Here is a 13,320-nt window from a genome sequence, read left to right on the forward strand (position 1 = left end):
ACCAATACAGTTATATCAGTATAACTCCCACATGCTGGCACCCATTTCAGTATGACTGCCTTTTTTCAATTTAGTTTATAACAGATGGGAAGAAGTTCAAGCTAAAAAAAGCCACTCTTATATCAGAACAACAATGTCTATATGGGGGACTGAGAGGGGGGAAGACTTATATCAATGTAACAGTGTCTGCTAAATCTTTCCCTCACAGAGGAGGGCTAAGGGCAAGATGGTAGTAAAGTCTCTATGGCTATATTCCTTGACCTTTGCTGAGACTGTCAAGAAGGAAGCTGGATGTGCCAGCTGCGATTTTTTTTTAATTGATGCAATACGTGTCCACTAAAAAGTGGAATAAGGCAACCAGACTCATTTCACATAGGCTTCTTAACAGCCACCCAATAGTAAAGCTAGAGAGCTAGTATTCTTAAAGTAGACTTTATATCCCAATGTACATGCTCCGAGCGATCCAGTCTTTCCTGCACAAGTTCTAGGTCTTTACGGTGGACTTTTCAGATACCTGAAAATTAGGTGCCCAACTCCCATTGAATTTCAAAGAATTCAAGTGCCTAAATCTTTTAATGACCCTTTGAAAATCCAATCCAAAAACCCTTAATACATTTTATGAAGGCACAGTATCTTTAATACCAAGAGCAAAGTTGGGAGGAATCAACTACCCTTGAACTGGAAGGGGCAAAATTGTGTCTTGAAGGGGCTTGGGGACGGTTTACCAGCTAGGAAAGGTGGAGGGAATTTGGGATGTGCTAACCTCCTTTAATATACACCTGCGCTACTCTGGAGCTCTAAAGCTGATTCTCTTTTGACGAATAGTAACAGGCAATTTTCAAACTGTCATAACAGCTTATACATGCTCCTCCATTCTGCCATCAGGTTCCCCTCATACCCTTATCGTGAAGGATTTCTGAAGTTTCCAAAAATCACAGAGAACAACAGAAAATAGGCACGGCACTTCCCAATAATGAAACTGGCTTGTCTAGCCCAATCCCCTTCTACACTGTATGATTCATTCACAAAAGATTAAAATTGCTACATAATTTTCTCCTGAGAAAGGCCCCACAAGGAAAGTACCCTGTACTGAGTCTGGAAGAAGTATATCTGTGTGTGACACTGGGAGTCCTGAAAACGTAGTCCACCAAAAACACGTGAACTGAAAAAAAATAGTAAGATGCTCCGAAAAAAATTAAACAAATACATTTTTATTAAACATATAAAGTTCTTAATCTACATTTTCCTAAAAACTCTAAAATTTCTTCCCAATCAGTTTTAAGCATACCAATGTGCAATAAATTGGCTATTCCAATTAAACCAGGGCTTTGAAAAGAAGTCTAAACTCAACCTTCATAACAGAATGTTGATGAGAGGTTCTCTGAACACACTATTTTCCTCTTCACCCAATTTTGTAATATTAAAGGGCAAGAAAATATCTTAGCAAATATATTTCCATATATTTTGGAATATTGTTATGTATACAGCATATATAAGAAGAGCTAAGGAGAAATAAATGCAACAGAAAACAAAACTGCAAATCTTGGCAGGTGAAGGTTTGTGCAAGGAAAAAAGGTATGTTCAAAAACACTTTGAGACTATATAACAGTGACCTCTCATCAACATACTTTTGAGCACTGTGTTGACATGACAAAGAAATGGAATATTTTGACAGAATTTATTTGCAAATTATTTTCCCCAGATGTAAGTAAAAAAAAAAAATCCTCACAAGCTGCATGTGAAAATCCAGTTGCCATTTATACCAAACAACATCTGGAAAAGGGTAAATAATAAGTATGACATATGGGAAATTAAAGAGACAGTTCCTGTTAATGTTAATAGAAAATGCAAAACTAATTGCAGAATATATAATTTTCAGAATCTCACCTACTCCTCCCAATTTCAAACATTAGAAAGTTGTGATTTGACAGACAACAGAAAAGCTGACACATATATCAATAAAATATTGGAAAAACTATGTTACCTCATGGTATAACAGAACAAAATGCTTTAAGCAAAAATTAATTATTGTAGATGTGTATATTTGTTGGGAAATGTGTCATTCTTATTTTAGAAGGGCATACAGGAATTTCATGGCTGTGATGATGGTTTTATTTTTTTAAAATGATCAGCGGCTGATAGCAAGAATCTCTGTTACCACTGAATATATTTTGCTATTCCACAAAGCTCAGAGTACCTTTGCTGAAATCATTTCCCCTGTAGATACGTGGGAGCACGGGGTGTTATGTGAGGACAAACCGCTTCCAACACAGTCAGCATTCATGATAGGAGTAATTCACTCCTTCTGAAATTTAATTTTCCCTTTCCAGTTTTATTAGTCTCTCTACATATTTCAAATTTTGTATTAACTTTAGGTACAGGGATTTGGAGATTCAGAGATGTTTTTTCTCCCACACTGAGAAACATATACTTTCTTTCGTGGTGATGGTTATTCTGACCAATATTTTATCCCACTATGGCTTCTACCATTAAATCAGGATATAATGTAGTAAGATTTGATTCAAAAATTTGAAACATTTGTTTACTTCATGGCTTTCAGCTCATTGCCTCCTTTGATCATTGATTTTCTTCATTTGTTTATTTTACAACCAGTGAACAAGGTACTATATATATTTTCCTGGGTGGCAGTTGGATGAAGGTTTCTCTGGCCTGTCATGGACATTCTATTTTCATTATTAACCCATAGTTGTTTTCATCACTACATGAGTTTAATATTACAGACCAATGAGCAATTTGGAAATAGCAATTTTTCCACATGCAAACAGAGAACTTATTTTTAGAGTGGCATTATGGCGAAGACACCAAGCAGCCTAACTGCCTTTTGTAGCAGTGGTTTTTGAAGTCTAATCTTGATGGCAAACATATCATAAAAAAGAAAGCAGCAGATATTAGTACTCTGAATGCACACATGCACAGAGGCAGCTGAATTTACATTTATTTTATTCAAGGAGATGAAGATATCAGAATCATAGAATATTAGGGTTGGAAGAGACCTCAGGAGGTCATCTAGTCCAATCCCCTGCTCAAAGCAGGACTAACACCAACTAAATCATCCCAGCCAGGGTTTGTCAAGCTGGGCCTTAAAAACCTCCAAGGATGGAGATTCCACCACTAGGGTGACCAGATGTCCTGATTTTATAGGGTCAGCCCCGATTTTTGGGTCTTTTTCTTATATAGGCTCCTATTACCCCCCACCTCCGTCCCGATTTTTCACATCTGCTGTCTCGTCACCCTATCACCACCTCCCTAGGTAACCCATTCCAGTGCTTCATCACCCTCCTAGTGAAATAGTGTTTCTTAATATCCAACCTAGACCTCCCCCACTGCAACTTGAGACCATTGCCCCTTGTTCTGTCATCTGCCACTACTGAGAACAGCTGAGCTCCATCCTCTTTGGAACCCCCCTTCAGGTAGTTGAAGGCTGCTATCAAATCCCCCCTGCACACTTCTCTTCTGCAGACTAAATAACCCCAGTTCCCTCTGCCTCTCCTCGTAAGTCACATGACTCAGCCCCCTAATCATTTTTGTTGCTCTCCGCTGGTCTCTTTCCAATTTGTCCACATCCCTTCTGTAGTGGGGGAACCAAAACTGGACACAATACTCCAGGTGTGGCCTCACCAGTGCCGAATCGAGGGGAATAATCACTTCCCTTGATCTGCTGGCAATGTTCCTACTAATACAGCCCAATATGCCGTTGGCCTTCTTGGCAACAAGGGCACACTGCTGACTCATATCCAGCTTCTCGTCCACTATAATCCCCAGGTCCTTTTCTGCAGAACTGCTGCTTAGTCAGTTGGTCCCCAGCCTATAGCGGTGCATGGTATTCTTCCTTCCTAAGTGCAGGACTCTGCACCTGTCCTTGTTGAACCTCATCAGATTTCTTTTGGGAAAGGCTATAACTATTTTTAAAAGCTATGAAATTTGTAGTTTTCCCCTCAGCTTACAGAAGTGAGAGAGACAACATTCTCTTAACCATTCCTATCGATAGTTAGTAGAACAATAAACATTTTCTGCTTTTCTAAAGCTCCATGTGAGGGGAACCTATCAGAGCCTTCTCTGCAGCGTATTTGGCAGGCTTCCTTGTGAAAATTGCAAATGTCTATTCCTAAAGGAAATGTTCATTTGTGTACTGGCATCCTTGTCACTCCTCACACTGTAGTCTACCTACCCAAAATAGAAAATCTTATCTGCTGCTCAGATAATAAAGGGCATTTCTTAGAAACAAGGCATTTTAGTCCAAGTCTGGAATGACAGCAAAGGTAGGAGCTGTATATGAATTGCACTCTTCTTTTTGCAAGCACCGCAATTACAAATTTCAAAATATTCAATAGGAAGGGATAGCTCAGTGGTTTGAACATTAGCCTGCTAAACCAGGGTTGTGAATTCAATCCTTGAGGGGGCCATTTAGGGAACTGGAGTAAAATTCTGTCTGGGGATTGGTCCTGCTTTGAGCAGGGGGTTGGACTAGATGACCTCCTGAGGTCCCTTCCAACCCTGATATTCTATGATTCTATGACTAAGGATGGAAAAGTGGACATTATAAAAATCTTGCCTGAACTACATCCTTGTACCAAAACTGAACTAAAATCTTTTAGAAGGTTCTGATCTATTCTGTTGAAATCCCCTCTACTCAACCCTCTTTTCCAAAACTTCCTTGGCTACTTCCATGAGAGCTTCTGCTTCCCTCCTTCCCTTCATTCTTCTCCTTCACACCTTCAACAATTCCAATAACCTCTCTGACATGTCTCCTAAACTTACAGACCATCTTGTAAAGAAATATAACTTTAGTATTCTCCTGCCACTAAGAGATCTCTGAGTTGCTTACTTCTCCTCTCCTGTATTCTGTTTCATTTACCACAGCACACCCATTCTTGCCTGAATACTGCTCTTTAGAAGCCCCACTTTCATCTCTTTCACACACTGGAGTTTGGTGCACCTCAGGTCCATTGAGAGAGAGAAAATGGGAGGTACCAAGTTCTAGTAAAAACACATCCAGGCACTGCAGTGAATCAAAAGTGATGGCGGAGTCCCTGATAACCTAAGGAGAGCAAGAATGATGGATGACAAGAGTAAGGAAGATTAATGGTAGGCATCTTAGGGCCCATGGATTAAGGGAGGTGACTGTTGGGGAAGGAAAGGCTAAGCAGTTCCCACAGGTTTAATTAAAGACTGAAGCAGGATCTGAACTTTTAGAATTGTGTACTGTCTCTCTTAACCATGCATCATTATTATTAACTTAAGTGTTTGTATCTTTGATTTTATTAAAAGAAACTATTCACCCTAAATATCTGAAATATGGTAATTCATTGTATTTGACTCATGAGGCAGACCTATCAACGAGACATTTGTATCACTGAATTACAGTTTACTCTTGCAGGGAAGGAAAATAATTTCGTTTTTGTACTCTAAGAACCAGTCTCTAATGTCTTTACCAAACACTAGTGTCAAGAAATACTTACCATCAATCATCATGAAAATAAAAAACAGAGGAAATTCACACTCAATCCCATCAAACAGCTAAAAAGAAAAAAAAGACATTCAACATTTTAGTTTAAAAGAAATGCATTCAAATATACTTTTAAACCAGAGGATAAAAATGAATACAAATTATTCTTTTTAGTAAATTAGCTCTTCATTTTAAAATACAGATCATTTTTCTTGTTTCATGGAGATTTATTGTGCTTTTACCATGTTATAGCATATATTCAAGTAATAAACTTACATAGTCTAAGTTATATTCTGAGCAGAAGATTTTTTATTTAATTAAGACACATCTGAAAGTATATGAAGGAAAAATGGAAACTTAATTCAGACAACCTTTACTGATAGACATTAATACTCAAACACATAGTGAAATTGTTTTTAATATACTCAGACTGTAGCCAACTGTGAAATTAAATTAAGTGATAAATAACTTGCCTATTTGTTATGTGAAACCAGCTGTTCATTGAATTTAAATGTTAGCACATTTATCATCAGACAAATCAATGATTAAACTGCTGACTTAACATTCTCTCAGAACAGCACATGCAAAGATACAACACATCTTCAATCAAATGGACTGCATAATGCTGCCTAATGTAATAACTCAGAAGTTTTTCCAGTTTTCTGTTTCCTCCTAAAGAAAAGTACTGAAACATTCTCAATCTTGGAAGCTCACATTTTCACTGCAACCATGTGAGAAGAATATGATCTAGAACAAATAATATAATGTTCTGACTCCACATCAAATAAATCCTAAAAGTAAAAGTTTAAGTAAAGCCAGCATTAGACCACAAAGGGCAGAGCCGCAGGCCCTCTCAGAGGTCCAGAGAGACCCAGGCCACTTCCAGCTTTTGAGGCTCCTAGCTATAATAAAAATAAAAAATGACCACACATGGTCTAATCTTGTGCCATCAGAACCAGTATATTTTTATTAATATTTATGAACATTTTAAACTCTTTAATATGACAAAAATCTATATCAGTTAACAAAAAAATTATGTCTTTTACCAAATCACATCTCTTATTTGCTTAAATTTGCAGCTCTAACTTGAGAATGTGTGTCACATTTTGGGCCGATAGGGATGCGCATTAAAACAAGTTGCGAAACTTACCAAATGCAAAAAAATTAACAAGTGTCTAAATTTGAGGCCCCCTTTAAGCTTGAGGCTCAGGTCAAATGGCCCTCCCGGCCCTCCCTCTGATTGGCCCTGGACAGAAGTAATTCAAAGTTAAGACCCTCTGTGTCAGTACAGGCATTTCCACTCATTGTTTTGCTTCTGTTTTTCAAAGACATCTTGAGTACTAACAAACCTAGTTTAAAACTGTTCTTTTCAGCTTCTTATAAAAAACAGATATATTGAAGCATTTTGATTACATTATTTCTAGAGAGATGATATAAATCTTTAACAGCCTTAAGTATAGCACAACTAGGTTGCTTCCATATTATATAAAATGAGAGAATCCCCTGTTCTCCCCCTCTCCCCCTCTACTGGGGAAAGGGTTACAGGGAGAAAACAACATTTATAATTTTTTTGGCTTGGTAATATGGTCTCTCTAGACTCTTGCTGGAAGTCTAATTTTGTGTCCTATTACACAGGCCTGATTTTTCAGCACTAAGGGATATCACTGGAAAAAAAATAGACACGATGAAACTATTAACTCACTGATAGTTGGTAGTTGCCTAGAAGAATCCATCATAGATAGAGAGCAACAAGCAGGCCAAATGTAGCTGTGTCCATAAGAATAGGTCTACTTTTGGATAACTAGTGGGACCCATAAAAATAATTGCCAAACTAACATTTAAGAATTTGATTAAAAAAAAACCACACACACTAAAAGCAGATTATGTATGAACAGTGTCAACCTGAAAGACACTCTTATAAAGCTAGTTAAAATCCTTGAAAAGAGAAAACTATATAAGAAGAGCTGACATAAATATAACTATAGTGAATGCACCATTTTAATGCATGTAATTAGAATGGACGCAGCTATTTTTCAGTAAAAATTCTGCTGTTGACAAAACTCACAGGATTACCTGGAGGAGCCAGCAGTGAGCAGAATCAGAACTCTGTATTAATTGAAAACCATAACAAGAAGCAGCAAACGTCAGCAAAAAATATGTCAAATTCTGTTCTGAATATAAATACTTAAAACTCCAAATCTCCATTCATGTCAAAGAGAAGAATTTCTCCCTAAGCATGTTGTGTGTTCCAGTAATATATTCCATTACCTTAATTTCTGCTGGTTTATAGTAACGCCGATTTCTGTCCTCCAGTGATGTTCTGTAACCATCTCTCAAAAATCGTTTGAACCCATATCTTCCTTTTAGTTTTCTAACAACCTTATCAAGTGTTTGACTGTACAAAGCATCATCATCCACAGCAAATGCAGGATAACTAATGCAGGGTAGAAGTGCTGCATCAGTGTTCTAGAGAAAAAATAATTAATTTATCTTCATTTCTTATAAACCATTTCATGCATAATCAAAGAGAGCTTAACCCATTCAATGCAATATGAAATTAAAATATAAGCAGAAAGACTATTTACAGTAAAAGCTGTTTTATCCAGCATGTTGGGGAAATGGGTGGTGCCAGTAAATGAAAAATGGTGGTCAACTAAGAGGGAGAGAGTTTGGGTGCAGGAGGAGGTGCGGGCTGGGGGTTTGGGTGCAGAAAGGAGCTCGGGGCAGTGGGTTGGGGCGCAGATGTGACTTGTCCTGGCTGGTCCTAGACGGAGGGCAGCTCTGTGTACTGCTTCCGCCTGCAGGTGCCACCCCCACACTCCCATTGGCTGCAGTTCCCAGCCAATCGGAGCTGCAGGGGTGGCGCCTGCGGGTGGGGTGGGGAAGTGTGAGGAACCGCCTGCCACGCCTCTGCCTAGGAGCACACGGGACAGGTTGCTGCTTGTGGGGAGTCACCCAAGGTGAGTGTCCCCTGGATCCAGCACCCCGCACCTCCTCCCACGCCCCGACCCGCTGTTCTGAGTCCCTTCCCGCACTCAAACTCCCTCCCAGAGCCCATGCTCCGCACCCCCTCCCATGCCCCAACCCCCTGCCGGCCCTGAGCCAACCGGATTATAAACCGGCATTTCAATGAAGATCAGAAATGCCGGTTTGTAGAGCTTTCCGGTTGGTGAAGTGCTGGATAAAACACCTTTTCTGTACTTATAGTATTGATGTACTCACTTAACTACCCTGGAAAATAATACAAGAAGATTTAAAAATCCCAACAATAAAAAGGCATAAGAATAGAGAAGAAATTGTGTATTTAGTTAATTAGCTAAAAATATTTGTTGAGAAATAGGTGTTGAAAACTAGGATACACAGATAACTTGTTTGGCCCAAAATTTGACCTACTTTTAAGCTGATAACTTTGGGGGGGGGGGGGAGGAGAAGAACACCCTTTAAGCTATCCCAGTGAACATACAGTAATTTGGGCATCTAACTTCAAGACCAACCATGAACCTTTATTACCTAGGCTGGCAAGATTAAGGAGCAAATATGGTTAAACCAGAATTTCTTAAAAGCTTTGTATGGAATCTGTTTTCTTCAGCTAGAATAAAAATGAACTTGTCTTAAGGTGGGAGGAAAGGAGGAAATAACTGCATCAGCTGCACCTGGAGGGGAGCCAGGGATCAATAACACTTTATTAAGGATGAAGCTCACCTGGGCAGGAACAGGCAGGGCATCTATAAAGCTAAGAAGCTGAGTACAGAAGGGGGGAGTAGCCTGCAGTCAATCTTTGACAGGAGGGAGGTGTGTTGGAGATAATAGGGTTTGGCAAGAAGCAAAAGGGGAAGAAGCCACGGGGAGCAGAGGAAGCTTAGACAAGTGGCAAATCCAGAGGTGCCAAAAAATAGGAGGAAGTAGGGCAGAGCTCAGGGAAGTAACAAACAGGTCTGGGAGTGAGTAGACCATAGTTGAGGAGCATAGGGTCCCTGGGCTGGAACCTGAAGTACAGAGTGCGCCCAGGTTCCCCTTCCACCCATTGGAAAAGTGGCACAGTCTTCGATGTAGAACAGAGCACTGCCCAGAACCGCAGAGACACAATTTGCCCAGAGGTACTTTAACAGAGGAAAAGTCACAGAGAGGGAGCAGCTGAGTCCTAAAGAAGAAGACAACTCAAGAGTCCTGGGAGTTGAGATTGAGACAACAGGCTGAGCAACCACAGGAGGGGAAGGGGATGTCCAACCAGTGGAGAGCTAAATCCCCAGATAAGCCAGAAGGCAGCGCACCAGTGGTGAGTAGTGAACTGCATTACACAAGGTATCATCAAATAGCAAGGAATCCCCTGTGTAAGCTACCAAATCCAAGGCAAATTTCAAAGGACCCTACCAAATTCACAGTCCATTTTGGTCAATTTCATGGTCATAAGATTTTAAAAATCATAAATTTCATTTAAATCTGAAATTTCACGGTGTTGTAATTGGAGGGGTCCTGACCCAAAAAGGAGTTGTGGGGGGTTGCAAGGTTATTGTAGGGGGGTTGCGGTACTGCTACCCTTACTTCTGCACTGCTGCTCGCAGCAGCACTGTCTTCAGAGCTGGGCAGCTGGAGAGCGGCAGCTGCTGGCCGGGAGCCCACGTCTTAAGGCACAGCCACCGCCAGCAGCAGCAGAGAAGTAAGGATGGCATGGTATGGTATTGCCACCCTTACTTCTGTGCTGCTGTTGGCGGGGCGCTGCCTTCAGAGCTGGGCCCCTGGCCAACAGCTGCCACTCTCCAGCTGCCCAGTTCTGAAGGCAGCGCAGAAGTAAGGGTACGTCTTCACTTACCGGAGGGTCTGGCGGCAGGCAATCGATGTTCTAGGATCGATTTATCGCGTCTGGTTTAGACGCGATAAATCGATCCCGGATCGATCCTGGAAGTGCTCGCCGTCGACGCCGGTACTCTAGCTCGGCGAGAGGAGTACGCGGCATCGACGGGGGAGCCTGCCTGCCGCGTCTGGACCCGCGGTAAGTTCGGACTAAGGTACTTCGAATTCAGCTACGTTATTAACGTAGCTGAATTTGCGTACCTTAGTCCGAAGTGGGGGGTTAGTGGGGACCAGGCCTAAGGGTGGCAATACTGTAACCCCCTCCCCCCAACTCCCTTTTGGGTCAGGCCCCCCAATTTGAGAAATGCTGGTCTCCCCCATGAAATCTGTATACTATAGGGTAAAAGCACACACAAGACCAGATTTCAAGGGGGGAGATCAGATTTCGTGTTTCGTGATGCATTTTTCATGGCCATGAATAAGGTAGGGCCCTACTCATATACCTTCTGTTACAGATGAAATCCAAAATTCAAATTGTTAGAAGTTTAGTACCTCAGGCTTTGGGTTTACTATGAAACAAAAACCTCTTATAAAACTGCAGATATTTCAGCCACTATACAGTGTGCAAGGTGGATGAAAACAAGCACACCATCCATGAGACGTCAAAGCCCTTTAAACATCTCTCTTGGCCTCGCTTATTCATAGACCAATAGTTCTTTCTGTTTTAAATTATTTAGGCCACTGTTTTCACCTTGCCCTAATTATTCTTAAATTAAAGAGAGATTGGCCGTGATAATTCTATTGCAGAGATGGCTCCTATTCTGAAGTAACATTTAAACAGCAGAATCTAATTTCTTCCCAACCAAGAAGTTCATATCCTTTATTAAATAGGATATTAAAATGGTAATAAAGCTAAGAACTAAGCTCCTACCAATTTATTTTTTCTATATTCTGTTAAACTGAATTCCATCAAACTACTTACATGAGACCTTGATTCTCGGGGTAGCAATGAGCAAAGAGTTTGTCTGTTTCGATTATGGGCATCAAGATCCACGAATATGACGGACCAAGAGCAGCCCTATAAATAGAATATGAAAGTTAAGTTGAGGTGCAGGGGGAAGGTAACACACAAATTTCTGGAGCAGCAAATACTGGTAAAGCTATCAGCTCTCTTGTTTTACATAGGCAATTTAAGGTAACTAGGAATCAGAAGCCAATATTTTTCACCAGAGCAGGAATCAAATGTAAATTTTTACATAAATATAATGAACATATTATTAATAAAGGAATTAAATGCAATTGGCAGAAATTAAACAGCAAGAACGGAATCTGAGATTACAAAAAATTAGCTCTCCATTACAAAGTAACTACTGTTTGGACTATTTAATTAAGACAGAATAGATGTAACATTAATTTCATTTCCCATAACTTCTTAAACAAAAGCAATTCGATAAAAGAGACTGGTGAAAGCAGGAGTTTTAACGGTTACGTTAAACAGACCATACGGTTCCCTTATGAGACAAGCAAAAAGAGAACATCTTTCAAGAGAACATCTTTCCAACGCATTACATCTCAATAAGAGTTATAAAAACAAAGCAAATATTCTTGTCTTTCAGTTATCACACTCACTTCATTTTATTAAGGCAGAGGCTCTCAAAAAAAACTTAACACTCAGCAAAAATTAGGGAGAATAAACCACTTTGACATAACGGAATCTCTTCTACCTGAAACAAAGCCCTCAAAGCAAAACATTCCTTATACTTGTCCCAAATATTCCAATACATAAATGTAATGGTCACATTTGGATCGTTTGAATTTTAACTTGTAAAATACAATATTTACATTAGAAATATAATTTTACTAACTTTCAATTTTTGACAAATGCATGAAAATGTATGAAAGGAGTTTATTGCCAAACAATATGCGACACTTAGGGCTGGGCTTGAGTACAAAGGTCCACCAGCCAGGATCTGACTGTAGGTCTGGGTCCTTAGGGTAAAATCCCTGGCCCCAGTGAAGTCAATGGCAGAACTCCCCTTGACTTCAATGAGGTCAGGATTCATGCTTCATGCTTATAGTGTCACATTTCATTATCTGAGATGCTGTAATTAAATCTCAAAAACCTCCATTTAAACAAATACTTTTTGAGGTGCTGAAAGGACCTGAGTCAAATGATGTTTTCCAAGATTAAAAAAAAAACATAAAAAACATCAGTTTATCTACCCCTGGGATTCACAGCTGGTTTAGGCCTTGGAAGACTTTTCTGCTATTTTCAGTAAATGAAGGGCTACAAGACGGCCTCTCTTAGCACACATGCTGTCAATGCTAAAGACTCACATTACAAATTTCTGCAACTGTTAATTACAAATGTGTATTGCACAAACAAGATATTTCAGCAGATCCTACCAAAATTCTAAGGAGAGATTTTTAGAAGTTATTTATCATCCACTATACATTTTAAAACATTTTTGGGTTCCAGCACTGTTAGCCAGGGTGGGCTCCAGGGTTTTGGCCACCCCAAGCAGCCAAACAAAAAAACGAAACAAAACAAAAACAAACAAAAGAAAGCTGTGAACGTGATCTGCGGCAGCAATTCGGCGGGAGGTCCTTCACTCCGAGCAGGAGTGAGGGACCGTCCGCCAAATTGCCGCCGAACAGCTGGATGTGCCACCCCTCTCCGAAGTGGCCGCCCCAAGCACCTGCTTGGTAAGCTGGTGCCTGGAGCCGGCCCTGCTGTTAGCCATTTCATGGTCATCCTTCTGCAGAGGGCTGCCAAAACAATGTTAGAATATGCAGCAGTTCTCCGCAAAAGAGGATGTTTTAGAATATGTAGTGTCCTCTTCCTTTACATTGCTTTCTAGCCATCTTTCAAAAATCTTTTCCCTCTGATAAGGGGAGGGAAAGACAATTGATTTATGTTGTTATACAAAACTATTAGCTGTAGTAACACTATACTAGTTTATCATTGTACTAGCTTAGTGTTGTGATACAAACTGACAGTTTAGCCATGTAAATAACTTTTTCACATGGTTTGCTACATAGTATCATCTCAGTGAAACGTT

The 13,320-nt window shown here is 40.1% G+C and overlaps 1 protein-coding gene across 1 annotated transcript in view; it reads right to left on the reverse strand.

Annotated features, from left to right (window-relative positions):
* Positions 1 to 13,320, reverse strand: part of PHKB (phosphorylase kinase regulatory subunit beta) — a 198,370-nt gene that overhangs the window by 74,985 nt on the left and 110,065 nt on the right. Inside the window, 3 exon segments of the mRNA XM_005289835.4 lie at positions 5,481 to 5,538; positions 7,736 to 7,933; positions 11,241 to 11,336. Coding sequence (XP_005289892.2) covers positions 5,481 to 5,538; positions 7,736 to 7,933; positions 11,241 to 11,336 — 352 coding nt within the window.

This window comes from Chrysemys picta, chromosome 14 (assembly GCF_011386835.1).
Source record: "Chrysemys picta bellii isolate R12L10 chromosome 14, ASM1138683v2, whole genome shotgun sequence".
Classification (NCBI taxonomy): Eukaryota; Metazoa; Chordata; order Testudines; family Emydidae; genus Chrysemys; species Chrysemys picta.